Source organism: Pteropus medius, unplaced genomic scaffold (assembly GCF_902729225.1).
Source record: "Pteropus medius unplaced genomic scaffold, Ma_sr-lr_union100, whole genome shotgun sequence".
Taxonomy (NCBI): domain Eukaryota; kingdom Metazoa; phylum Chordata; class Mammalia; order Chiroptera; family Pteropodidae; genus Pteropus; species Pteropus medius.
Window position 1 is genome coordinate 160,781 of NW_024351646.1, and position 27,066 is coordinate 187,846.

A 27,066-nucleotide genomic window follows, 5' to 3' on the forward strand; every position below is an offset into this window, starting at 1 on the left:
TAACAGGTGTTGGAACCAGAATTTCTGGGTTCAAATCTTAGTTCCACCATTTACCAGCTCTGTGACCTTAGGAAAATTCTTTTGCCTCTCTGCACCTTAGTTTATTCACCTGTAAAAGAATAGTAGTAGTACCTCCCTCATAGGGTTGCTGTGAGGGTTTATATGAATGATATATGTTAAGCTTTCAAAACAGTGCTTGATATAGAACAGCCACAATTTAAAATGTTAGCTATTGTCTATTCTATAATTATGATATAATCCTTCCCTTCTCTTTGTACACAATTCCCACACAGTTTGGCATCTTGCATGTCTTAACTAAATATCTTGGTGATCATTACATATCTCCATATTATTATTGACAGTTGCCTAGTACTCCATTTTGTAGCGATGTCAGAGTTTATTTAAACAGGCCACCCTAACAGGCACTTAGGGTGTAACTGCTCTTTCTTATTATAAACAGTGCCGCAGTGTATCATCTTATACATACATCTTTTAGCACATGTATGACTCTATCTGGAAGAAATTCCTAGAAGTGTAAATGCCGAGCCAAAGAGTATATAGATTTTTTAGTTTGCTAGATTTTGCCCAATTGCCCTGTACGGAGGTTATACCAATTTAACTTTCACTGGCAACTTATGAGAATGCTTGTTTCTGGCCAGCCTGCCAATATTGCACATTATCAAACTTTAATGTTCACCACCCTCAAAGATGAAAAACAGTACCTTAGTAGTTTTTATAGGCATTTCTTTTAGTATGAGTGAAGTTGAGCATCTCGAATTCCAATTGTATTTATCCTTTGGATTTGCAACATGGCAATCACCACTGACCTCAATAGGACTAGTTTTAGTAGCACGAAAGAGGGGTAATTCAATTGAGAGGGCTGAGGAATAAACGGGATGTAAAGTGTAGAGTTAGAATAGGCAAGAATTTGACTTAAGAAGAAATAAGGGAGATGTCTGGAAAGGGGGGGAGAGGAGTTTTTAAGATGTGCTTAAAATGCACATGAGAAGAAACCCTCAAGACCTTGAACTATGCTTAAATTGCAGGGACTTTGGCCCTGCCAAGTACTAGCTGGGCCGCCTTGTGCAAGTCACTTAACCTCTCCCGGGACTCATTTTCCTCATCTGTAAAAATGGAGCTAATTAATAGTCTGTACCACATAAAGCTGTTGTAAGGATTAAATGAATGAACACATTCAACGAACTCAGTAAAGGGCCTAGCAAAATGTCGTACTGTAGGACCCAATAGTCCTCCTCTCCCCAGACCTCTCTAGCTGCGTTCTCAGAGAGCAGAATCCTCCTAGAAGGTTTTCACAGATGCAGCCTTCAAGATGGAATGGCCGACAGTGCTTTAGGAACTGCCGCTATACGCAGGCGCGCGCGGCCAGCGAGGCGGGGGCGCGAGGGGCGGAGCTGCGGCCGTCTGGATTGTTCCGACGACTGCGCCCCCACCCACCGCGCCCGCCCTTGCTAACAGGCTCCTCCCGCCCCCTGCATTGCTGATGCTGCTGCTGGCCGACATGGACGTGGTGAATCAGGTACGCGTTCCAGCACCGCGGACAGAGCCCTCTGCGGCCTGGCTTTCCCACCCGAGTTGCAGCGGATCTCCGGACTCTGAGAGGTGGTTGGCCAGGGTCCTGACAGCGGACACCTGATCCCAGGCGCTGGGGCTGGGGTCTGCGGCAGATGAGGGGAGGAAGGGGGAGGTGGGGAAAAGGAGTGCGCCCTTTGCCGCGGCAAGGGCCGTCCTTACTGCCGCAGCGGGGGCCGCCACAAGCCCAGTTCCTTACTGGCGACCGCAAAGGGAGGAGGAGGGAGTCTTGGGGCTAGGGTGCAGGCAGGGGAAGAGAGGGAGAGTGTTAGGAAGATTGGGGTTACTGCAGATGAGCTAGGAAATATAGGGGAGAGGAAGCGACAGAAGGCGTGAGGGCAGAGTGTGGGGGGATGGTTATCACCTGCCCCTCCCAAACACAGACAGTACCCCGGTCGACGACCTCCCCTTCTCCCAGAGCGGACCAAGAAGGTCGATCAGGTTTTGCCTTTCCAAAACCCTTAGTCTCCCCTACCCCAGCACATATCCAATGAAGTTATATCCCAGCCTTCCCGCACCTTAATCAGCCCAGACCCTCTCTGCCATCTCACTCTTCTTCACCACCTCAGGACCTTACCCGCTCTCTAAGCAGTACCAACGCCTCCCCATTCTCATCACCTCAGACCCCCCATCACCACCATCTGACTCACGTTTACCGCTGCAGACCCCTCCCCCACGCTCCTCAACCCAACTCCCTCCCACTATGACTCACCTTCACCACTCAAGACCTCCTTCCCACCCTAATGAACCCCGACTCCTTCCTCACTCCCTCCACCCGATCCCCTTCGCCATCTGACTTACCTTTAGCATTTCAGACCTCCCTTTCCTTAACTCATCCTGACTCCACCCCCATCTTCCTCATCCCTGACCCCCTCTGCCATCTTTCTTACCATCTCCCCAAACCTCCCCACCAGTTCTAAACCCCGGGGGTCTTTTCTCAGAGACCCTGTTCCCACACCTTCCCAGAAGTGTCACTTTCTCATTCTCACCCCTTCTCCAAATGAAACGTCTTTACTCCCTCCCGGAGGTCACATGCCTTATCCCCAGAGGTCATCACCTGGAGCCTCTCGCTCCTCACCTCCCTCTCCGTTCCCAACAACCCCACCCCTTCCCCACCGATTTTCTCCTCAGCTGGTGGCCGGGGGTCAGTTCCGGGTGGTCAAGGAGCCCCTTGGCTTCGTGAAAGTGCTGCAATGGGTGAGTGTGGTCTGGGCTGTGGGGAAAGAGAGGTAGGTAGGTAGCAGGGTCCGGAATAGTAGAGTGGACTAGGGGTGGGAAGCAAGGAATGAATGGGTGGTTTGGGGTGGAAGGGGACTCCAGGATGAAGTCCCAGGGTCTTGGGACCAGAGAATGAATGGGCTGTAAAGTGACGTCACATAAGGCCAAGGGTACCCCCCATTGTGAAGTGGAAGACTATGACATCCTACTTCCTCTCCTGAGGTGACAGAGAGGCAGAGGAGTGGAGCCTGAAGCCGGTTGCTGTGGGAGAGATGCGAAGCCAAGAGAAAACTAGAGACAGCGAAAAAGACAGAATGAGAGACAGGGAATGATGGAGACAGATGGAAATACCAAGGAAAAGAGACAGAGATATTAGAGATAGGAGAGAAACAGAAAGAGACAGAGAAAGATGCACAGAGAACAGAGATGCAAAGAAAAATAGACAGAAAGAGAGGCAGAAAAAAACGGGGTGGGGAGAGAAAGAGACAGAGAAAAAGAGATACTCAGAGAAAAAAGAAAAAGAGAGACTGACACACAGAGAAAGAGAGGCACAAGGGAGACAGAGCACCATACAGAGACCTAGTGAGAGACAGAGCAGGGAGATAGAGACAGGCAGACCAAGAAACAGAAAGACATAGAGAGAGACATACATTCACACAGAGAGAAACAGAGAAAAAAGAGACAGAAAGAGACACAGAGATACTAGAAAGGCAGAGAGAGAAACAGAGATACAGAGAGACAAAGAGACATCTGAAGAAGACAAAGTCACATAAAGAAACAGAGACAGAGAGATACCAAGAGAAATAGAGACACAGAGACTAACAGAGACAGACAGAAATACAGAGAGAGACATAGAAATAGAGGGACTGAGACAGAAGAGAGAGAGAAAGAGGGGGCCAGAGCATTGAGAGGTAGAGACAGAGAGAAACATTAGAAGAAAGACAGGAAGAGACAGCCACACCCCTGTAATCAGCTTGTCCTTGGACCCGATGAGCCCTGATTAGGGGGTGGGGGTGGGAACAGGCCCATCTGCTGCTGCCTGTGCTGGGCCCTGATCTGTCCAGAGGAGGGCACCCCCGTCCTATGTGCACATAAGCTCACTGTGGCCATTCCCATCCCTACTGCCCAAGGTTTTTGCCATCTTCGCCTTTGCCACATGCGGCAGTTACAGTGGGGAGCTCCAGCTGAGTGTGGATTGTGCCAACAAGACCCACAGTAACCTCAGCATCTGGGTCGAATTCGAGTACCCCTTCAGGTGTGCCCCCACCCTAGCCCACCCCTCGAACCCCAACAGACCTGAGAGAGGGTGGGGGTGGGGTGGGACTTCCCAACACCTCCCCAGTGGCTCCTGCTCAGTCTCTACCTCAGGAGACCACAGCCATTCAGGTCAGTACACATGCACTGAGCACCTACCTTGTGCCTGGCACTGTTCTGGACATCTAGGACATGTGATGAGCAAGACAGGCACAGGCCATTGCCCTCTAGCTTTTGTCTAGTGAAGGGGAGGTGCAGGAGATGGGCAATAAACAAGGTTCAAAAGTGAAAGTATATAAGTAGATATAGCCTTAATGAAGTAGGTACTCAACTAATGTTAGCCAATATTATCATTTAATTCCCATTCATTCATTTCCATACACATTTTTTGAGAATCTGTTGTATGCCAGGTACTGCTCAAAGTGCTGGGAACATAACTGTGAAAAAAAAAAAACAAAACTCAAAAACGAACAAACAAACAGACCAAGCTCCCTACCCTCATGGAGCCAACATTATAATAAATTAATTAATTAAGAGGATAATTGCAGATTGGGAGAAATTCATGGAGAGGATCCTCATGCAGGGTTTTATGATAGAGAATAATGAGAGGATGCTGTTTAGCTATAAGGAACAACTAAAGCCAGTTAAACAGTTCTGATATTTATTGAGCTCACACACTGTGTTGGTTGTTAGGTGCACAAGAGTGAGCACAAGCAGGCAAGATCACTGCCCTTAAGGAGATGCTTACTTCCTGAGGAGTGGGGAGACAGAGACCCGCAGACACAATTTGAATAGAGGCTTCTGAGGCTCCTCCACTACTTGGACAAGTCACATAACAGCTCTGGATCTCAATTTCTTTATCTGTAAAATATGATAATATTCACCTTACAGGGTTATGATGAATATTAAATGAATTAATACTTGTAAAGTGTTTAGCACCATGCTAGGCACACAATAAGCACTCCATAAGTGTTTGTTAACATAAAAATAAATAAGTTTAAGGGACTCAGGAAAGAGGTCACTAATTGAGTTGGAAATTGGGGGATTTTTGAGCACTAAGGGTAAATGGATGCTCAGGAGATCACTCAGGGTGAGAGGGCAGAGCGAAGAGAGGAAAGCCCAGCACAGGCCCTGAAAAATGGTTGAAAAGAAAAGGAGGTGCTAGGGAGATGTGGCCTGAGAAGCAGAGGGGCAACCAAGGATCTACTGGTTCACGAAGCCAGGGAAGAGAGTTTGAGGAAGTAGAGAGAGCTGGAAGCATGGGATGCTGCCAAGAGCAAGTCCTTTGGGAATCCATAAGACCACAAAAATTTGTGGACCTCCCCCCAACACCTCCCATGCCTTGGACCTCAGGTCCTAAGGATCTGCCTTTTACCCACAAGTTCTCCAGGAAAACGTCTATGCCCTGGGTTCCCCTGACCAATCCACCCACTACCCCAAAACTCCCTTTAAGGGCCTTTCATTCCCCAACGGATACATTCTCTCTCAATCCAGCATGCTAGAAACCCAGAAACTCAAACCGAAATTCAATTCCTAGCTCCAACATTTAGCAGCTCCACAATCTTGAGCAAGTAACTTAATCTTGCTGAGCCTCTGTTTGTTCATCTGTAAAAATGGGTATAATAATGCCTGCCTTAGAAAATTGTGGGTGGGAGTCATTAAATGAGGCAATTATGTAAGTGGTTAGTAGAGAATCAGTACATGTAAGCCTTGGGACCTTTGCTACAAAAGGGCACTGGCACTATTTGCTCGCTCTCAGGATCCTATCCCCCGACCTGAAGCAAGAGCTCTGGGACCCCAGCCGTCTTCTCCACACACATTTTCTCCCTATGATCTTTCCTCTATCACACCACAAGAAAGGCCTTAGCCCCGATGCCTTCCCAATCTGCGCCACACCCCCGCCATATACACATCCTGTTCCAGGATCCCTTCTACACCCCATCTGTCTGTCTTTTCCTATTTTATAGTCTCTGAGCTCTCCTCTGCTAAGCATATGCTTCTTTCTCTTGTATATCTGAAGTAAGATAGGGAGAAGAGTCAATACCTAGGGGGAAAACACAGGGTTCAGATCCCAACTCTGGTATTCTCTCGCCAGTTGTGTGACTTTAGGAAAGTCAATGCACTTCACTGAGCCTCTGTTTCTGCCTCTGTACATTTTATTTAATAAACATTTATTGAGTGCCTACTATGGCAGCACAGTGTCAGGCCCTAAAGACACTGCAGTGAACAAAACAAAGGGAAAGCCCTACCTTATTGTAATTACAGCAAAATCAAGAAAATAAAAGTTATGTCAGTTGGGGTATCACTGCTACAGTGAAAAGTGGACCAAGGAAGGGGGCTAAGGGGTGGTAGGAGGGAACAATTGGGTTTAATTTTAGATAGTAAGATCAGGGAAGTCTTCGTTGAGAAGGGGACAATTGAGCAAAGCTTGATAGAGATGAAGAGTGTAAGATATAAAGCTATCTAGAAGAGCATTCTAGTGCAAAGATCCTGGGGTGGGAGAGTGCTTGGTGTGTTCTGTGAATAACCAAGGGGCCAAGGTGGCTGGATTAGAGTAAGGGATGAATAAGATTTATTTCATGAGGATGCTATGAGCAATCAATGATATGCGACTGGTACACAGTAGGTGCTCTGTGGATGGTATTTCCTCCTCTTCCTGGGACCTTATCAATTTGGGAGACTCATGAGTGGGCAGCGGGGAGGGAGTTCTTAGGGTCTGGGCCACACCTGCCCACCTCTCTCTGCAGGCTGCACCAAGTGTACTTTGATGCACCCGACTGCAAAGGGGGCACTTCCAAAGTCTTCCTACTGGGGGACTACTCCTCATCAGCCGAATTCTTTGTCACCGTGGCTGTGTTTGCTTTCCTCTACTCCATGGGGGCTTTGGCCACCTACATCTTTCTGCAGAACAAGTACCGAGAGAACAACAAAGGGCCCATGCTGGTGAGCCCCCACAGCCACTTGCATGCAGGGGCCAGGGGACATGGAGCCTCGGGGAGACAGTCATGTTCATAGGCCACACCAAATCCCAGACAGGCGTACATGCAAGCAACCACCAGAACAGCCACACATGTTACTGCTGCTGTTGCTGTTGCTATGAGCATCAGGAATACCAAATCATAGAGTGACATGGACACACTATCACACTATGACAGGGACACAAATCATAGCCCACACAGAATCCCAGACAGGCCCACACCTGGAAACGTGCCACCTCTCACACAACCACACAGTCTAGATCAAAGAAAAGAGCACACAGAGGTTCACTGTGACAGTCATGCTTGTCATGCCACACAGACAAACTGATTCCTACACAGCTGTACTGATACATCCTCATCCCAGACTCAAAATGACACATTCAGAAGAAAGTGGAAAGACAGTACTTTCCACTGATTTGGCAATCATCCCACAGAACCCCCCCCCACACACACACCCATACCCACATATCGCAAACACATTCCCACATCCTCTGTGTCACATACACAAGCCCAAACTAAAAGAGCTACCTTCGAGTGATTGTTGGGGACAAGGCAGGGGAGAGACAGACCTCTTCTGGGGACCCCCTCCCCTAGAAAGGCCTCACACCCTGGCATCAAGCAGCCCATTCACAATGCCATCTTGCTCTCCCCTGCCCATCCTAGGACTTCCTGGCCACGGCAGTGTTTGCCTTCATGTGGCTGGTTAGCTCATCAGCATGGGCCAAGGGGCTGTCAGACGTGAAAATGGCCACAGACCCAGAAACCGTTATCAAGGGGATACCTAGCTGCCACCTGAAGGAGAATACATGCAAGGAGATAAGAGACCCTGTGACCTCTGGCCTCAACACCTCGGTGGTAAGCCCTGGGAAGCTGGCTAGGCTGGCTGGGGAGGGAGACTGGGTCATTTACAGTCTGGCACAGGGAGTGGTGGAGAGAGAGAATGAGAGGAGAATTCAGAGGAAATCCAAGAGGGTTCCTCGGAAAAGGCATGCCAACAACAAAGCCTTGAAGGATTGGATAGCAATTGTAACCACGTGACACCACAGACTGTCCCCAAGAGGGAACTTGAAATCTTCTGTCTAGTTAGGTTTGGGATACCTGGATCCCAGGCCCAGCCTAGTCACATAAAAACTCTGGCAACTCAGTACCTTCTTGGGACCTCAGTTTTCTTATATACAATGTGAATGAATAACTTAGAGAATTTCCCGCCTGGATGCCCTCTACTGTTCGGACTCTGAGCTCAAATCCTAGTTCTGCCACTTACAAGCTGTTACCTGAACCTAGTTATTCTGCTTCTCAGGCCTCAGTATGAGCATGTAAATCGAAAACTTAGAATAGGTCGTTCCAAAGTTGAGTATTTGTGAGCTACTAACATACAAAGTGCTTAGAAAAGGGCCTGGCATATGGTAAGTTGTATACAAATGTTACGGATATTAAGATTCCAACTCACTCTGTCACTTGCTGACTGTGAGACTTAGGCTACTTAGTCCCTCTGGGCCTCAGTTCTCTCAACTATAAAGTGGAGATATTACTTCCTGTCCAAAAGTTGAATTAAATTGTACATATTTTACATACATATAAAACATTTTTGTATTTATAAAGCATGTACTCATTTTAATGTCAATGTATTTATATACTTTATACGTGTGTAGTTATGCACATTTGTGTACACCTATCTCTGTTCTTATGGATCTATTAGTGGACATTTACAAATTTCATCAAAGTTTATGCTTAACATTTTACTATATTGCAAATTAAGATTTACTATATTTTATACATGTATGTGTATATGTAACATGTAGATGTGCAAATATATCAACGCACATATAACAGTATTACTAGATTTCAACATCCCTGGGAATCTGAATTCTAACACGCCCTGCCTCGCCCCCCAAGGTGATTTCTCTGCATATTGATGTTCATGCGCTGGGACTCGGAGGGTCCTGGTTTCAAAAACCATCACCCTTGGACCCAGAGGATCCATGCCCAACTAGCGCGGCCTCGACGTTTCCCGGGACCGCCAAGGCAATGGGCGTGGGACGACAGCTGGGCTTTGTCTCCCCGCAGGTGTTCGGCTTCCTGAACCTGGTGCTCTGGGTCGGCAACCTGTGGTTCGTGTTCAAGGAGACAGGCTGGGCCGCCCCATTCCTGCGCGCGCCTCCCGGCGCCCCGGAGAAGCAACCGGCGCCCGGGGACGCCTACGGCGAGGCGGGCTACGGTCAGGGCCCCGGCGGGTACGGGCCCCAGGACTCCTACGGGCCCCAGGGCGGCTACCAGCCTGACTACGGGCAGCCCGCCGGTGGCGGTGGCGGTAGCTATGGGCCTCAGAACGAGTACGGGCAGCAAGGCTATGGCCCTCAGGGTGCGCCCACCTCCTTCTCCAATCAGATGTAGTCTGGTGAGTGACGGATGGGCGGTGTGGCCAAGAAGGGTACTTGAAAGGAGATGGGCGGGTCAGTGAACCAATAAGAGTCTGGTGTAAATAGTACGTGAGACGCTGGCCGCAAGTAAGGGTGGGAGTTTGAAGGAACCAATAGAGAGGCGGAGCTACATGCTAAGAGCAAAAACCTATCCAATGAATGGAGAGCAGGAAAGTGGTGCTTGTAGGTGGGCAGAATAAAGAGCCAATAGGAAAGGTAGTGTGGCTCTGCGGAAAGGGTGGGGAGAGAGAAACGGGCAAAACAATCAAAGAAAGGAGGGAATAGCAGGTGTACCCACGTAATGAAGAATCAGCGGAGCACTGGAGCAGTAGAGGGAAGTGGAAGTGATCTATTTGATCGATAAGGCAGTATGTTATAAGGCCGCTGGATGGTGGGTAAATGGTCTTGGGCCATGAAGGTTAGACAAGCTCAGCAATTGGGAGTGGGCATTGGGATAGATCTGCTACCTCTCCTCAAGTCTCAAGGTGAAGGAGGTGGTGTGGAATTTCAAAGAAGGAAAAGGGGCAGGACAGGGACATTGGAAAGGCTTGCTGGCCTTCTTGCCAGACCTGAAAAGAGAAGTAAGATTGCCCTTTCATATGGGGGTTAGGGGTATATGGGGAGAAGAGGCAGGGAAATTGCGTGAGAGGGGAAAGGCGAGGAAGTGGCAACATGTAGCTGGAGGTAGCTCTGGCACTTGGCCAGGATGGGAAGGGCAGGGAGGAGTTTATTACGCATCTCACATCTAATTCCCCCCCAAATCCTGTTGGCTCCATCTTCAGAATATATCCATAATATTCCCACTTCTCACTGTTATATATACCCTGGACATTTTAACAGGTTTCCACCTCCATTCCTGTTCTCTTCTATGCACAGCATTGGGAGGGATCCCATTAAATCCTAAATCAGGCCACCGTCCTCCTGTGCTCAGAGCCCTGCCAGGGCTCCCATCTCACTCAGGTTGAAAGCCAAAGCCTTCACAGGGCCTACACAATCTAGCCCCTTGACCTCTCACCCCCTACCACCCCACCCCACCCCATCCACACACACCCTGTTCCAGCCACACTGGCTACCTGGATGTACCAGGTGCAGTACAATTTCAAGGTCTCAGTACTTGCTTTACCCCCGGAGTTTCACAATGACACACACTAATAACCTCACCTGGCCAGCTCCTTACATCCACTTTCTTATCTCTCTAATAGTACCCTGTGTTTTTCTTACTACAGTCTGTAATTATTAGTTTATATGTTTATTGACTGTCTCTCTCACTAGACTAGGGGATATGACCATGAAATTATTCATGCTGTATACACATCACTTAGAGCAGAGGTCCCCAAACCCCTGGGCTGCGGACCGGTTCTGGTCCGTGGCCTATGAGGAACTAGGCCGCACAGCAGGAGGTGAGCAACCAGCGGGCAAGCGAGCGAAACTTTATCTGTATTTACAGCTGCTCCCCTATGCTATCTATCATCACTGCCTCAGTTCCACCTCATCATCAGGCATTAGATTCTCATAGGAGCACTGGTCCCTGGTGCCAAAAAGGTTGGGAAACACTGACTTAGAGTATTGCTCATGTTAAGAAATATTTATTGAGGAAATGATGGAACAACATGAGACTTTTTACTCTCATTTTACTCTTCTCTGTTCAGAATCTTCCCATGACTTATACCTCATTCAAAGTCAAAGGTGAAGTCCTCACAATCTAGTCCACCAGGCCCTATGTGACCCCATTACCTACCTCTCTGACATCACCTCCCACCACTTTCCCTTGCTCATTCCACTCAAGCCCCACTGCCCTCCTTGCTGTTCCTCAAACACAGTAAACATGATCCCACCCCAGGACCTTTGCACTCGCTATACCCCCTGCCTGGAAAGCTCTTCCCCTTAGTTATCTGCATGGCTCATTCCCTCACCTCCTTAACTCTTTATTCCAGTGTCACTTCAAATGAGTTCTCTGACTACCCTACTTACTAAAACCACCTCCCTTCCCCTACTGGCGCTCTTAATCCCCTTTCCCTGGTCTACTTCTTGTTTTTCCATTTCATTTATCACCTTATGTTATGCTAGATGAATTTATACATTATGGTGATTATTCGAAGTCTTTCTCTCCTGCTACAATGTAAGCTGCACGAAGATGAGAATCTTCGTTTGGCTCAATATAGTTTATTACCAATGACCAGAACAGTTCCTATTAATGAATTTCTTTGGGTTGGGGGAGTGGGGACCATAATTTCTTCAGCACTTAACCTAGTGGGGCAAGGTATATCTTCCCAGTAGGGGCAGCTGGGATGAAGCTGACTCCAGGACTCCGAGTGAAGGAAAAAGGAAGAAAAGGCATGCCAGGCAGGGGGTAAAGCCAGGGTGAAGGCATAGCAGCCTAGCCCCTCCCTAAGGGCACCATCTGTGTCTAGACCTCCTCTCCTTTCTGTATCTTTTATCTCCACAGGTCGGTGCAGCCTAGGAGGACCCCAAGGGTGGGCAAGAGCTCAGGAGAAGGCCTGCCCCCATTCCCACCCCTACATCCCAGGTCTCCACCCCTCAAGCCAGGAGACCCTAACTGTCTTTGCTGTGTATATATATATATATATATAGTATATATATATATATATATATATAGATATCTATTTGTCTGTCTGAGCCCTACCCCCACTCTACTCCTCTCATGCATTAGGGGTCCAATCTTGAGTGGGCCCCTCTTTTGCCCCTAGCCCTTCCCCTGCATCTCTTGGCCCCTCTCTGTTCCTTGGCCCTGTGCCCTGAGGTTGGGGAGAACTTCGAAAGGGGGACAGGGAGGAGATAGACTTCGCTGTGTGGGGAGGGTGGGCATGACTTCAGACTATCCCTTCTCCCTCCCCTCCTCCCAACTCTGGCCTTTGATTCCTCCAGCAATGCTGAACAGGGGCCATTACAGAAAATTCAACCCCGAGATGGGGACATAAGCAGGGTTTGGGGGCTTGGGACCCAAAGTGGTCTTGGAGAGGAGCTCTGGAGTGGAGGGGACTAGTAAGCAGGGGGGTTGAGTTCCAGACATATTAGAAGTGGAGTCCAAAGGAGAGGGGTGCTCTAGAGCATTCTAGAGTGAAGCTGAAGGAGGCTGAGAGCATGGTTCTAGAAAGCGTGGAGCTTTGAGTGAGGCAGCTATGGGCCCCAAAGTGGGCAGGGCTTGGAGTAGGACTTGATTCTTTGGAAAAGGTGTTACTAGGGGGCTTGGGGACAGGGTTTAGAAGAATGCTAAGTGTTCTGGAAGGGGTGGGGCTTGAACCAGGCAAGTGGATGAGGTTCCAGAGTGGGCAGGTCTTTGGATTAGGACCCGAGTCTACAGAAGGGGTGTGGCTTGGAACATTCTGGAGACTCAGATGGATTGTAAAGTGGACTGGCAAGAAGGGGGATTCAGGAATGGGCCGAGCTTGAGTGAGGATGTGGTCAGGGTTCTAGATTGGGCAGGGCTTAGAGTGGGGCGTGATTGGCGGTTTCATAAGGAGCAGCCTGCCCCTCTACCTCGCAATGGGGCAGTGAAGAAAATATGTTTTAAAGTGGGCAGGTTTGGCAGTGACTAGGGCCTGCAGGATGGGTTTTGTAGGGGTAGTGGGTACTATCCCTGGCCAAGCCTGGGGCCTGGGGAGAGCTGAGAGATATGGTTTGAAGGGTCAGGGGTGGGATCCAGAGAGAAGCACCCACACACACCCTTGCCCACCCCTACGACAGGACAGCTAGGTAATCAGAGGACAGAGCCAATGAGTCTGTGGGGCCAGCCCACCCCTCTTCTCCTTTTCTCCTGCCTCCTCCCTCCTTCCACACCCCCACCCCTCCTGGGGTGGTTGGAGTCTTGATATGGAGCCCCTATCTTAGACTTTCTGCTGTGTCTGTGATGTCAGTAGTGCCTGTGACTGTGTGTTGCCATTTTGTCTGGCTGTGGCCCCACTCTCACCCCTCCAGACTCCCTCACCCTTTCTCCTGCCCTTTGGTATTGTTTGAAGACTCCTTCCCCGAGGAAGAACAAATATGATTAATTCTCTTCCCCTAAATAAACTCCTCAGCCACCTAGTCCATTCGGCTCAGCCTTCTCAGTGTGTCTTTTTTGGGGGGCACAAAGGGAGAAATGGGGGAGAGGAGGTGAGAGGAAGCTCCGCCTCCTACCTGCTGGATGCCGATCAAGTTACCTCACCATTTTAGACTCCTCCAGTGGATTTGTCCGAGCAGCATCCTCGGCGAAGCCTCGCCTGCTGATTATTCTAAGAACCCTGCCCAACGCCCCACTACAGGCCACAGAAAGCCCTGTCTTTCTAGGGTTCTGTTCTAATTCTAGTCCCTTAGCCACATGCCTTCACAGCTCTGTCCTCAAATCCTCAAGAGCTTCGAACAGGGCCCATACTTCACAGGGAGACTTCCCTCTACCCTCCTGTCCCCATATTCTTCAGACTCTGCTGTCTCTCCATTTCCTTGCCTCCGCCCTAGCTGGAAAACCGGGAGACCGGCTAGGCTGCGAGGCCGAGAGGCAGGGTGCTAGGGTGACTCCTTAGTTCATTCATTCCCTTTAACCCCTCCCCGACTCCTCCCTGGGGCGAGGAGAGGAGGTAAGTGACAGAGGTGTAGGTAATAGCACGGGAAATCCCCGGTGCCTATGATGAAAGGCCCGCCACGCCTAGTTAGAGACCCGGCTGGGCCCCTCTCCTTCCAGCCCCAGGACACTGGAAAGCCTGAGAACAATGAGAGACACTTGGCTCTGGGGCTGAACTCAGGGAAAGGGATGTGTAACCAGAGAGAGAAAAATGGGAACAAGGGAAGGAAGGTTTTAAGATCTATTTTTCAGGACTGGCGTGACATCTGGGCCTGTAAAGATGGGAGAGAGAAGGGAAGAGGGCACGGGAACCTGGCCAGTGATTTTAACCTCCTCCCCATAAATCTCAAATAATCCTGGCTCTGAAGCGATGGGAGCCCCTTAGGGGTGTATAAGATCTAGCCGTCTGATGGGGGCGAGGGAGCACCAGATGGGGCTACATAGAGTTGAGGACCACTCTAACAGCATTCATCCGGGGGAGAGTTCCTCGGAACATCACTAGTGGGGAGGGGGCCAAGAGGTGACTTTAACGACTCCCCCAAATAAACATCCAAGATAAATTAACACGAAGCGCCAGTACAAGTACACTAGCGCCCCACCCCTTGCAGTCAGGTCGCCACTTCCAAGTCCTCCCTCCTCCACTACAAAGCCCTCAAGCCCTAGAAAGTCCCGTAAAATGCCACGTGGCATTTTGGGGTTCTGGAGCCCATGGGAGTAGGGCAGGGAAGCTCTCTTGCGCCGCGCTGCTGGGTTGCGTGCCCTTCACCCCTAGGCAGGGGGCGCCTTGGCCCCAGAGAGACTACAGGCCCAGGGGCGGGAGCTGCAGGGCGCGCTCCTCCCCCGCCGGTGTCAGGTTTACGGAACAGAGCTTCCAGGCTGGACGCGCGATAACCTGTAACCTGACGGCCGCAAGGATTCCATTCGCCTGACCGGCTCGGCTTGACCCTGCCCGCCCGCGCCATGTTCGCGCGTGGGTCCCGGAGGCGCCGCTCTGGGCGCGCGGTGAGCGAGACTCAGGGTAGTGGCGGGGATCTGGGGTAAACTGAGGCCTAGAAGAGGGGGCAGGGGATAGCGCGGAGGCGCCCCATCGAGGCTCTGGTAATCCCCATCCCCAGAATTCCTAGACCAGATTGGCTGGGGCTGCTGAAGTATGTAGATGAAGGAACGTAAAGATCTGTTGATCCACGATCCCTGATCACCTCTACGCACACCTTTATCAGCAACCCAAGGACCTAGTGTGCGTCCCTCTCGTGTTAATTATGGAAGGAGATTCTGAAGGCCAAAAGATTGGGTCTTGGGGTCCTGGATGAAACAGTGGTCTTTTGAGCTTCTGAGGGAAAGGACCCCCCCCGCCCCCCGCCTTGACTTTGGCAGAAGGCGAACTGAAAAGTGAGGTCCTACATTCCTGAAGTGCCCAATACTAAGGGTCAGGGGATTGGGATTTGGCGAAAGAGGGCTTCCAGGCTTCTGCTTCAGCGAGGGAGCCTTTGACTTCCTAGATAGGTGGATCTCTCTCTTCCTTTGGAAGGGGTCTGTGGGTGGGGTCTGGACTTGGTGGTCCAGAGGAGTGAATAGCCCTAGAATATGAGGGTAAGGGCCAAGGCTTCTTGGGGCGAGGTTTCTGAATGGATCAGGGGCCTCCTGAGGTCCTGGAGGAGGGTCTCCAGTTCCTTGGATATGAAAGGGTGAAGTCAGGGTTTGGGCAGGGGCCAGGGAGTTTTATGTGTGGATTCCAAGTAAGGATGGGGTCTCAGACCCCTACCCTGTGGAACTGGAGTGCTGCTGGCCTCGTGGGTGGAGAAGGGGCTGAGATGAGGTCTGAGGAAGACACTCAGATTAGGGACTCTGTACTCTGAATGAGGGGAGTACTGAGTTCTGGGGGAGGCGTTTGAGCCCTAGAAGAATCACAGGCGTGGCGAAGGGGATGTTCAGGCTGGATGGGGGGGAGTCTGAGACTGGCCTGGGGAGGGGAATCCCCTGAAAAGAGAGTATATAGGGAAATGGCCTCAGCTGTCCCGCCTCTACCTCTGTTGTGTCCCCCTCCCCCGCGCTGCGGGCGCTGTCCCAGCCTGCCCAGCGCTACCCTGGTGGGACAGGCCCCAGCATGCAGTTGCGGGCCTTGGAGTGGAGAGGCGGGCGTTGATTTCTTCCACCCCGCCCCCTCTCCTCTCCGGGTCCCGCGTCTGACCCCGCCCACTACAGCCTCCAGAGGCAGAGGACCCGGACCGCGGCCAGCCCTGCAACTCCTGCAGGGAGCAGTGCCCTGGCTTCCTGCTGCATGGCTGGAGGTAGGTGACCATCCCAGGGCCTCGCCTTGTTCAGGGCCTCGCCTTCAGAGGAACTGCCCCAGAGGCTTAAGCTACGCCCCTAGTCTGGAAGGGGGGCGGTGGGAGAGGGGGGCCATGGTGGTCCACAGTGTAAGCTCAACTGGGGAAAGAGATTCCTGCTCCAATTCAGAACCCCACCCTCTGACTCATTCCCTATTGTCCCGTTCCCAAGAGATCTCCACCCAGGACACAGCCCCAGACCTGCCCTCCCCAAGCCTGATCCCCATCCCTAGGGAGATCCTAGGTCCTGGGCTCTGAGCACCGCCCACTGACCTCCATCCCCCTTCCTGGACTAGGAACTCCTCTCCCTGACCTAGTACCCTATGCTCCTACTGAAGTCCTGTACCCAAAACATCCCATAACATACCACAGACAGAGCATTATTCACAAGTTCAGAGCCTCGGCATAGGCTAGAGTCCACCTCCAGGGAAATTTCCCCCACAATGTCCAGAACCAGCCCTGAGGGTAAGCCCCTAGCTGTATAACTCCCAGTCTCAGACTCAGAGCCCCGCCCCTACTCCGGCCCAAGTCCCTGAGTTGAAAGTCTTGAGAAGGCCTGGAGACTCCTGCTACAGCCCCACTCCTTCACCTCTTGTCCCCAGGCTCAGCCCCACCTCCTCTCAGCCACGCCCCCAGGCCCAGGGTCCTTTGGTAGTGATAATCTACATGTTTCTGCCCCTGAGTTGGACTTACTTGGGCTGTTGAGGGGTCCGAGTGGACTACCCTTTAGTAAGTGACCCCCATCCCGGCCCTCTCAGAAAGATCTGCCAACACTGCAAATGCCCACGGGAGGAACACGCGGTGCACACGGTGCCTGTGGACCTGGAACGCATCATGTGTCGGCTAATCTCAGACTTCCAGCGCCACTCCATCTCCGATGATGACTCGGGCTGTGCCTCAGAGGAGTATGCCTGGGTGCCCCCTGGCCTCAAGCCAGAGCAGGTGACCAGAAGGCACCACCCACTCTTGCTCTCCAGTGGGTGCACACACGGCACACACACACACACACACACACACACACACTCAGATGGAAACCTATTTCTGGGGCAACAATAGGGTGTATGGTCAGACTGTGCCTGTCTTCCTGAGCTGTCTGTGATCTAGGAGTGGTCAGCCCCCCAAACTTGCAAGAAACCCTGAGTGATCACTGGGCCATTTCCCCAGGGCCTGTTCACCCCTTCCCTGCCCTACCCCTTACTTCAGGGGTTCTCCCAGCACTCCATTCACCACATCTCCATTGATTAATTCATTCAACGGACAGCTATTGAGCACCTACTGCATGTCAGACACTGTTCCAGACACAGACACAACAGTGAACGAAACAAAACAACTAGATTCCGGTAGGGAGCGACATTTAATAAGCAAACACCTAAATAAAAAATACGTCAGATGGTGTAAGGTCCATGAAATAAAAAAAAGCAGAGGGGGGGAGTGGAAAGAAATTTTAGAATTGTAAATAGGGTGCCCAAGTAAGCCTGTGTGAGAATATGATGTTTGAGCTTCCTGAAGGAGGTGAAGAGTGAACTATGCAGAAATCCGAGGTTAGAGCAATCCAGCCAAAGGGAATAGCTAATGCAAAGGCCCTGAGGCAGGAGTATGCCTGTGCATTAGAGCAGAGTGAGCAACAAGAAGAGTGGAGGTGAGGGCAGAGAGGTGGTGGGGAGGGGCCATGGAGGGGACTTGAACATCTACTCTGAATGAGGAAAAAGCCACAAGAGAGTTGTGAGCAGAGATGGGATGTGATTTGTCCTAGGGTTTAACAGGATTCCTGAGTGTAGAACAGACTGTAGGAGTGAGGGTAGAAGCAGGGTACCAGTGAAGGGGAGACTACTGCAATAGTCTAGGTGACCCATGACAAGTGCCGGCAGTAGAAGTAGTAAGCGGTGGTCAGATTCTGGTTATATTTTGAAAGCGGAGCTGAAAGGATTTGTTTGTGGGTATGTGAGAGAGAGGAATCAAAGATGACCCTAAGGGTGGTTGAATTAACTGCTGTGGGTCAGGCCAAGGCAGGAGCACGTCTAAGCATAAGTTTGGTTTTGGCATCCAGATGCCCATTAGATATCTGAGCAGCCATGTTGCCCAGGAACTCAAATGAGAGGTCATAAGGCTGGAAGTGTGCGTTTGTGAGGCATTCGCCCCAAGATGGCATCTATAGCCATAAGGTTGGATGTGATTCTCAAGCAAGTGAAGAGAGACAGAGGCAAGAGGACCAAGGACTGTGCCCGAGGACCCACCCATATTTTGGGGTCAGCTAGTTGGGGAGGAACCAAAAGAAGGACAGAGGAGTAGCCAATAGCTTTCCTTTGGGTAAGAGGAAACCCAGGACGGTGTGTGTCCTGGAAGCCAAGGGAACAAAGCATTTCCAGGAAGAGGGAATCATCAGCTGTGTCCATTGCTATTGATGGGTCAAGTTGGATGAGGATTGAGACCTGAACAATAACTTTAACAATGTGTATATCATTGATGACCATGACAGCAACAAATTTAGAGGAAGGGCAGGGACTGAAGGGGCAGGGAAAGCTAACTGGAGTGTAGTCTGGAGAGAACTGGAGGAGAAGAAATGGAGACAGTGAGTGCAAACAGCTCTTTTGAGAAATTTTTTCTGTAAACGGAAGGAGAAAAGTGAAGCAGCAGCTGGAGGAAAAAGTGGAGTCAAGACGTGAGGGAACTCTCAGCATGTTTTTGGGAGGTGACGGAAATGATCCAGCCTGGAGGAAGGAGAGATGGAGGAAGTCAGAAGTTCTCTTCTGATGACTTTAATTTTCTCAGAGAAGTAAAGACCCACCATCCCACTGCATTCCAACTCACCCCTGGTCTGAATTTCTTCTCCCATCCCCCATGTCCTCTCAGGTATACCAATTTTTCAGCTGCCTCCCAGAGGACAAGGTCCCCTATGTCAACAGTCCCGGGGAGAAATACAGGATCAAGCAGCTGCTGCACCAGCTGCCTCCACACGACAGTGAGGTGAGGAGAGAGAAGACAGGAAGGGCATGCCAGGTAGGGGCACAGCCTGGGCAAATGCTGGGCTGCTGGAAAGAAATAGGCAGGGTCAGAGGAGAAAAGGTGAGCTGATCTGAGGTGAAAGGTCTGGACGGGCAGGGGCAATCAGGGGACATTTCTTAGCAAAACCACAGCTGGGCCTTGGGAGAGGAAGGAGGTCAGGGGTGGGTATTTCAGGCAGGAAGCACCATCTATACAAAGACCTAGAAGTAAACTTTTTGAGCGTGGATGAAATTTGGGAGAGGGTTGGGGGTGGGGACAGACATTAGGGGAGGGCCCTGGACGACCCCTGCTACTCTAGGCACAGTACTGTACTGCACTGGAAGAGGAGGAGAAGAAAGAGCTCAGAGCATTTAGCCAGAAGAGGAAACGGGAGAATCTGGGGCGTGGCACTGTGCGCATCTTCCCAGTGACCATCACTGGGGCCATCTGTGAGGAGGTGAGCCATGGAGGGCCTCTGGGAGTGAGTGATGCCTTTGCTACAAGCCCTGGGGTTCAGGGCCCATCTCCCAGGCCCTGGAAAGATGAGGCCTGCCACTTAAGCCCTAGTGGTCTATCTCTAGTGTCCCCTCTGGTAGATGGGGTCTTTTCTTCACATTCCACTGTTAGGCAGAAACCATCTCTAAGGCCTCCCTGGCCAGTGATGACCGTATACAGGACCCCCTGGTGGATTTAGCCTGTCCCTCAGATCCCACTGTTAGGTGCAGTCTGTCTCTAAGGAGGCCCTAATGGACCTTCTTCATTAATTTCCTGCCCTCCACCCAGTGAATGCGGGGCATCAGCTGTCTCTCTTGTCCTCTTGTGGTCAAGATTTGTCCTTAAGAACCTACTTACAGTGGCAGGCCCTGTCTCTAGAGCCCGGTGGTGGGTGGAATTTGTCTCCAAGGCCCCCCGGTGGGTGAAGCCTGATCTTAGATACTACTGTTAGGTGAGATCTGCTGCTAAGTTCCCCCCAATGGGCCTGGCCTGTCTCTATGGTTTCCCCAACCCCCCAAGGGTGAGACTTGCCTTTGAGGCTACCCACAATGAATAGGACCTGTCTTTGGTTTCCCACAGGAGCAGGGCCAGTTTCTAAGGCACTCCCCATCCCCCATGTAGGCAAGGCCTGTCTCAAAGTTACCCCATAGATGAGGCCAATCATGAAGGTCTACCATGGGGAAGGCCCAAAGTATGACACATGCCTTGGCTGATCCCCATCCAACTATCTTGGTGAGGGTAACAGTGTCTGTCATCTGGCAGTGCGGGAAGCAGATTGGAGGTGGGGACATTGCAGTGTTTGCCAGCCGTGCAGGCTTAGGTGCCTGCTGGCACCCCCAGTGTTTTGTGTGCTCCACGTGCCGGGAGCTGCTAGTGGACCTCATCTACTTCTACCATGCTGGCAAAGTCTACTGTGGTCGCCACCATGCCGAACGCCTGCGCCCACGCTGCCAAGCCTGTGACGAGGTTTGTGCCTCTCTGCCCAGGGCTGGGAGTGCAGGGTGGGAAGTGCCAAGGGCAGGCCCTGCTGACAGCCACAGATGGCCTGCGCCCCACAGATCATCTTCTCCCCTGAGTGCACGGAGGCCGAGGGCCGGCACTGGCACATGGGTCACTTCTGCTGCTTTGAGTGTGAAGCATCTCTAGGAGGGCAGCGCTATGTCATGCGTCAGAGCCGCCCCCACTGCTGCGCCTGCTATGAGGCCCGCCACGCAGAATACTGTGACAGCTGTGGGGAGCACATTGGTAAGTAAACATGGCACTGGACAGCTGAGCCACAGCACCCCCGCCATTCCTCCTATCCACCATTATCTCCCATACTTTCGGTCTAGCTCTAGCACCACAGACCTAGACCCTTCACTGCAATTCCTATCACCAATATCCCCTGTCCTGCCATACTTTCTAACCTCACCCACACGGCACTAAGATCTAAGATCCACTGCTTTCCCACCAAGATCATGCCCCACCTTCTAAGTCCTGCCTCAAAGACCAAAGCCTCTTCTTCAGGCCCACCTTCCAGTCTCCTACCTGAAGCCACTTCTTAACGTTTAAGCCTGACCCACATCTTTAAGTCCAATGCACATCCCCTACTCTGGGAGGGAGCACCCTGGGAAAGAAAGGGAGGAGGAGGAGGAGATATTTATCAGCCAATTTCCAGGAGAGAAGTCTGAGGAACCCTGCAGTGAGGATTAAACCTCGGGTTTCCTGCTTTCTCAAGAGAAGTGCCCCATTTTGGAGAGGTGGGGGAGAGGGCGTTTCTGAGTACCCTGCCTCAGATTCATTGCCTCTTCTGGAGAAGAGCCCCCTTCAAGAGGAGTGGGGAAATGCCTGGAGGCTCCGCCTTAGTCTTACCCCTCCCATCATCCCCACAGGCCTTGACCAGGGCCAAATGGCTTATGAGGGCCAACACTGGCACGCCTCAGACCGCTGCTTCTGCTGCAGTCGTTGCGGGCGAGCCCTGCTGGGCCGCCCCTTCCTGCCACGCCGTGGCCTAATCTTCTGTTCGAGAGCCTGTAGCCTGGGGTCTGAGACCACCACTCAGGGTCCAGGCCGCCGCAGCTGGAGCACAAGCACAGTCTCTGCACCGTTTGCAGCTTCGACAGCCTCTTTCTCTACTGTGGAGGGGGCGTCTGAGACCTCCAGCAAAGGCACCAGCACGGAGCCATCGCCTGGTGAGTTAACCCTCGAATCAGGCACAGCCACTCCCATGTCCTTTATCCTCCCCCTCACCGCGCTGCAACCCTGGCCCCTCCCCGTGAGCCCTTAACCTGTGGCATCCCTGGGCCCACCCCAAAACCACTCCAGGCCTAGTCTCTACCCAAACTTCATCCTCTCGTGTACCCTGGTTCTGCTCTCCTGTACAGAGCCCTCCCCTACCTCAACTTGTACCTGTTTGAGCCCAAGTTCCTCCTCCTTTCTTCCAAACACTTGACCCTCCACCCTATTGCAAACCTAATGTGTTCTAGCCTATGCCATGCCCCCATGCATCAATCCAGTCCTGCTCCTCCACTCAGAGCCTGTCCCAGGCTTCCTATTTCCCGGACTCCCCACTTTGTTGCCCCTCTCTGACCCCTGCCCCACTTTCCCAGTCACAATGGGGGAAAGGAAAAGGCCCTTCCACAGGCCTCCCCTGAGAGAGGGGCAGATACAGGGACTCCCCACATCTCTCTTTCCAGCCGCAGGCCCTGAGGAACCCACCCGCTTTCTGAGAGGGGCCCCTCACCGCCATTCCATGCCTGAGCTGGGGCTCCGCTGCGCCTCCGAGCCCCCCACAGGCACTCCAAGCCAGCCAGCCCCAGAAGATGGTGCCTTCAGTCGCCAGAGCGCCCCACGTGTCAGCTTCCGGGACCCTCTGGTGTCTGAGGGAGACCCGCGGCGGACCCTGAGTGTGCCCCCAGCCCAGAACCGCAGCAGGCCTCGCAGTCCTCCTCCCAGGGCCCCCCGCCGCCACCACCATCACCGCTGTCGCCACTCTGGCAGACACTGCCACCATCAGTGTGACTCGGGATCCGGGTGGGACTCGGAATCTTGCTCCAGCTCACCCCGCAGCTCTAGTTCCGAGTCCTCAGAGGACGATGGCTTCTTCCTAGGAGAACGCATCCCACTGCCCCCGCACCTGTGCAGGTCGGTGCCTGCTCAAGATACTGCAATGGAGACCTCGAATTCCCCATTTCCACCACCCCCAGGGAACTCACGCCAGTCCAGAGACAAGAATTGCATAGTGGCCTGAGGCAAGGCAGTCCTGGGGGCTCCATTCTCAAATTGGCGTAGCTGTGACCCACCCCGCAACCTGTCATAAATCCCCTTCTATCCTTTGTCCGTTTGTACTGTTGAAGAAATTTAATATTTGGTGTAAAACAGGCCTGTTGGCCTCCTTACTTCAGCTTCCCCCCTTCCCAATTTTCCTGCTGCTGATGCTTGAGATTTTCCACATTTGATCAAAGGATTAATTTATTCATTATCATCTAACAATCCATTTATTATTTATTTATATGTATCCCTCCACAGAACCACCCTCCACATGGAGGTTATTTGGAGTGGGTCACAACCTGGGGTCTAGAGGCTGAAATCTGAGACACCTTTCTCATTTTGTGGCTTAGGTGGGGCATAGTCCAGGCAGAATTGGTGTCTCCTTTTGGATACTGCATAAGGGGACAGAGGCATACCCGTAAAGGTAGCCGCACCCAGGAGGGTGATTGGCAGGCTGGAAGACAAGTTCTCCCAATAAAGGCACTTTTACCTCAATAGGGGGCTGGGTGTTGGCTGCAAGTGTTGTAGGGGTGGGGAGGAGTCATTTCAATGGAGGTGTTATTTGCAGGTTGCAGAGAGAAATGGAGTTCACCTACACCGGGCCATCTGCAGGGTCTGTTAAGTAAGGAAAAGAGAGAAAGCATTGGTTGGATCCATATGCCCATTTTATAGACAAGAATACTGAAGCTTATGATACTTATTGGCACTAAAGCTACAAGCACCAATAAAGGACAGAGATGGCATTCATGCCCTTAGGAGACCCCTTCTCTCCTCAGCACCCTCAGCAACACTCTCCTACACACACACTTACCAGTAGGGGCTGCTGTATGTCTTTGCTGCTTCAAAGGGAAGGTGTCATATGCATCGAAGCCAAAAAGGCACGTAGCAATTAGGCCCAGTACCTGGGGGTTGGATTAGGCTGGTCAGCCTACTCAGCCTCATACCTCCTTGTACCCACCACTTCCAGTAACTGCCCCATGTAGGGATGGTGACTAAAACCCCAAGTTGGGAAGCCAAAGAGCCCCAGGGAAAGGCCAGGAATTTAGACTCTACTCACGCCCTCCCTCTTCCTAGTAGGGTGGCCACATTTGGGCCCCAAATATAGGCGGGACCATTCACAGTGTACATTTGTGACAAAGTTTTAGCAGATGGCATTCCAGTGTGTTGACAAAGGTCCTGTATTGGGACGAGGATGGCCTTTTACAGTAAATGATGATCTTGGGAGGAAACCAGGACCTGGGCCAGACTTTACTACAGGCCCTGAGGATAAATGTGGCCTGCTGTGGGTCCTACACTTTCTGCCAGAAGCAGTCAGAAATGGCCCCTGGATCCTCAAATCCTGCTCTCTGTGCTTTGGAGCTGCCTCCAGGGCCTTTACCCCTGCGATGATTTTGGAGTGGTGTCCTCTCTCAACAAGGACAACAATGGAGGTGATCAGGTAGAGGATGGCTGCTATAAGGCTTCGGAAGAAATCCTGTGAGGGGTAGGGAGAAGAGGGAAGTCAGCGTCCAGAGTTACCAGGATAATCCCAACTGCCTGCACCCTCCCTAGCCTTGTCATTTCTGGCCCCCTTCTCACACTCCAAGGCCAGTTGATGATCTTTATCTTGGTGTTCAGGTCACACATGTAGATGACAAAGAAGATAGCAGCAAGGATCATCTCAAACACCGACAAAGAGGAGTATGCTGATGTGGAGGCACTAAAGCAGATCAGAATCACCAGGCACAATATCTGGAAAGATGACATGAGGAAGCGGGGCCTCCGTCAACTCCCCGGGCTGAGGGAATGGGTTGAAAACAGGGGTCTCAAACTCATATACCTATCAGGACTGGGAAGATGACAAATAATCATAGCTAAACATTTACTGCGTGCACGCTTTGTTCCAAATATAGTTCTAAGAGCTGTACGAATATTAGTTCACTTAATTAACCCAACAACCTAATAAGCTGGGTACTGTTATTAGTATCTTTATTTTGTAGATGAGAAAAGTGAGACAGAGACATTAAGTGACTTGCTCAGGATCACCCAGCTAGTATGGGGTAGAGTTGGGTGCTTTAGTTTCCTCCGTTTTTCCCCTCTAAGATAGAGGCCGCCTGGGAAAGTGGCCCCACCAGGTGTTTCACGAGCACTGCTGGAGCCAGCATGAGGCCTTGACTAGGCGGGACGTGCGGTTCCCCTGGCAACCACTTTGAGAAGCGGTGAAAGTGACATGGGAGGGGCAGGACTGCGGTTAAAGGCGCCGCACCCCTTTTACAAGTGACTCAAAGGCGGCTCCCACTTTCAAGGGGGTGGGAAACCGAGGCTCTGGAGCAGCCGAATAGCTAAGGACCTCCTGCCTCACCACAGAAGGATGAGGAAGAACTGGAGAAAGGTGGGGCGCCCTACCCCACGGGACTAGAGCGCGGGGCTCCGCCCCAACAGGCCCCGCCCCTGGGCGCGTCGCCAGCACTCCCGACAGTGCCCAGGCCGCGCCACGCCCTGCTACTGGAGGTCCTCCACCTCCCAGCCCCCTGGGACCCCCTTCGATGACTCCACTGATGAATCCACGCGGTCTTCCTCCACGGGCCCCCCATATGTTGCTATGAGACCCTGGCCACTCACCCGTGGCCGTAACTCAGTTGACGTTCTCAAGCCCCTACTGACTCACTCCTGCTACTTGGTTTCAGACCTCTGACTGTACCCACCTGGACCCACTGACCAGCACCGCCGGCCACGCGCCTGCCTCACCGAGGGCCTCCTGGCTCCGCGTGATCCAGCCACCCCACTCCGCTTTTGCCCACCCGCCTGTCCCGGGACGCTCACAATCTCAGCAAACAGAAGAATTCCCTTGCGGATGCGCAATAAGTTGGTGCAGGCGGCCCAGCAGCCAGGGGCAGAGAGGCGCTCGGAATCCGCCATGGCGTGGGCCGGAGTCCTTCGGGGCGCAGATCTGCTCGCTGATCGAGGGTTCGAGGACACTGCACACCCAGCCGCCTTGCCCGCCGTCTGGCCGGGAAGGGGGCCCCTGGGGCGAAGGAGGGAGTGAATCATCGCGCCGAGCAGAAGCGGGCGGGGCAGGAGGGGGCCGGGCCAGGTGGCTGCCGCCCCGGAAGCCCCCCCGCCCCGCCCGCGGTAGATACTCCCCACCCAGTGCACAGCCACCGGGGTGCCCCATCTCCTGGGGCGCCAGCCTTTGAGGCTTGACAGGTCGGGGTACTTAGAGCGGTAATAGCGAGACTCTTTGCCCTTTTAGAATATAAATGTGCCTGGAGCTGCCTCAACTCTGAACCGTGGGAGCTGTGTTCTGGAGGGAGTGGCTCAGTTTCCTTAGTTGTAAAAATGGTCGAGGCCCTGGTGAAACCCAGAGTTCGGAATATTTCGAATTTTAGAAAGTTTTCTCTGTGCATGTATGGTATATTACTTAACACTCTCCGTGGGGCCTGAGGCGGGCCCATTAAAAACACACACACACACACACACACGTTATTATTTCCTCAAAGGTGTGGACGTTTACAATAAGTGGGATAAACCAGGACTGAAAATTGTGCCTTAAGTCAGGTCAGGTTTTGTAACCAAATGGTGTCAGACTGTGGGAATATTGGCAGTTTCCAAAGCTTTGAGGACTTTGGAATTGTGGACCATGGAATAAACTTCTTAGCAGTGATGGGAATGAGACTGTGTGTAGCAGTGCACAGGCTGAGAGAAAACAGGGCCTGGTGAGCATGAAGCTGCTCAGTAAATGAGGGCTGACATTATCAATAGTGTCAGAGCCCAGGGTTGTCTGATTCTCTGTTCTGCAGTCCTAGGGAAGTCCTGGCCCTAAGTGCTGAGCCTCCACTTTCTGGTTCAAAGGAGAGGGGCTGTCAGCCCAGTCCTAGATGAAGAATGGAGAAGGAACACAGGTTTTATTGCCGGGAGCTTGGGAAGATGAAGGGAAGCCTCCTGGGGTGCCAGGAAGGTGACAAGGCTGATGACATTGGAGAGTGTGTTACCCTGAGCAAGTAATTTCTCCTGAC

General features: G+C 51.9%; 3 protein-coding genes across 6 annotated transcripts; 2 read left to right on the forward strand and 1 right to left on the reverse strand.

The window, feature by feature from the left end:
- Positions 1-1,474: 1,474 nt before the first annotated feature.
- Positions 1,475-12,029, forward strand: SYP (synaptophysin). The gene is made up of 7 exons (XM_039843693.1): positions 1,475-1,537; positions 2,722-2,787; positions 3,939-4,063; positions 6,810-7,005; positions 7,704-7,895; positions 9,108-9,438; positions 11,907-12,029. Exons 1-6 carry the CDS (start codon positions 1,502-1,504, stop codon positions 9,432-9,434), a joined length of 942 nt encoding a protein of 313 aa, XP_039699627.1. The 5' UTR covers positions 1,475-1,501; the 3' UTR covers positions 9,435-9,438; positions 11,907-12,029.
- Positions 12,030-14,862: 2,833 nt separating this feature from the next.
- PRICKLE3 (prickle planar cell polarity protein 3) lies at positions 14,863-23,282 on the forward strand. 4 transcript variants are annotated; one of them, XM_039843685.1, is made up of 9 exons: positions 14,863-15,020; positions 16,221-16,306; positions 17,104-17,287; positions 19,196-19,309; positions 19,647-19,784; positions 20,585-20,788; positions 20,881-21,067; positions 21,694-21,993; positions 22,498-23,282. In XM_039843685.1, the coding sequence occupies exons 1-9, from the start codon at positions 14,979-14,981 to the stop codon at positions 23,049-23,051; spliced, it is 1,809 nt and encodes a 602-aa protein (XP_039699619.1). In that variant the 5' UTR covers positions 14,863-14,978; the 3' UTR covers positions 23,052-23,282. The 4 variants fall into 4 exon arrangements, with proteins under 4 accessions (XP_039699619.1, XP_039699623.1, XP_039699620.1 ...); XM_039843689.1 differs by having other exon boundaries at positions 21,916-21,993; XM_039843688.1 differs by having other exon boundaries at positions 14,901-15,036.
- PLP2 (proteolipid protein 2) lies at positions 23,280-26,094 on the reverse strand. The gene is made up of 5 exons (XM_039843694.1): positions 25,874-26,094; positions 24,650-24,802; positions 24,450-24,545; positions 23,883-23,973; positions 23,280-23,686 (listed from the first exon to the last, which is right to left on the reverse strand). Exons 1-5 carry the CDS (start codon positions 25,967-25,969, stop codon positions 23,664-23,666), a joined length of 459 nt encoding a protein of 152 aa, XP_039699628.1. The 5' UTR covers positions 25,970-26,094; the 3' UTR covers positions 23,280-23,663.
- Positions 26,095-27,066: the final 972 nt, after the last annotated feature.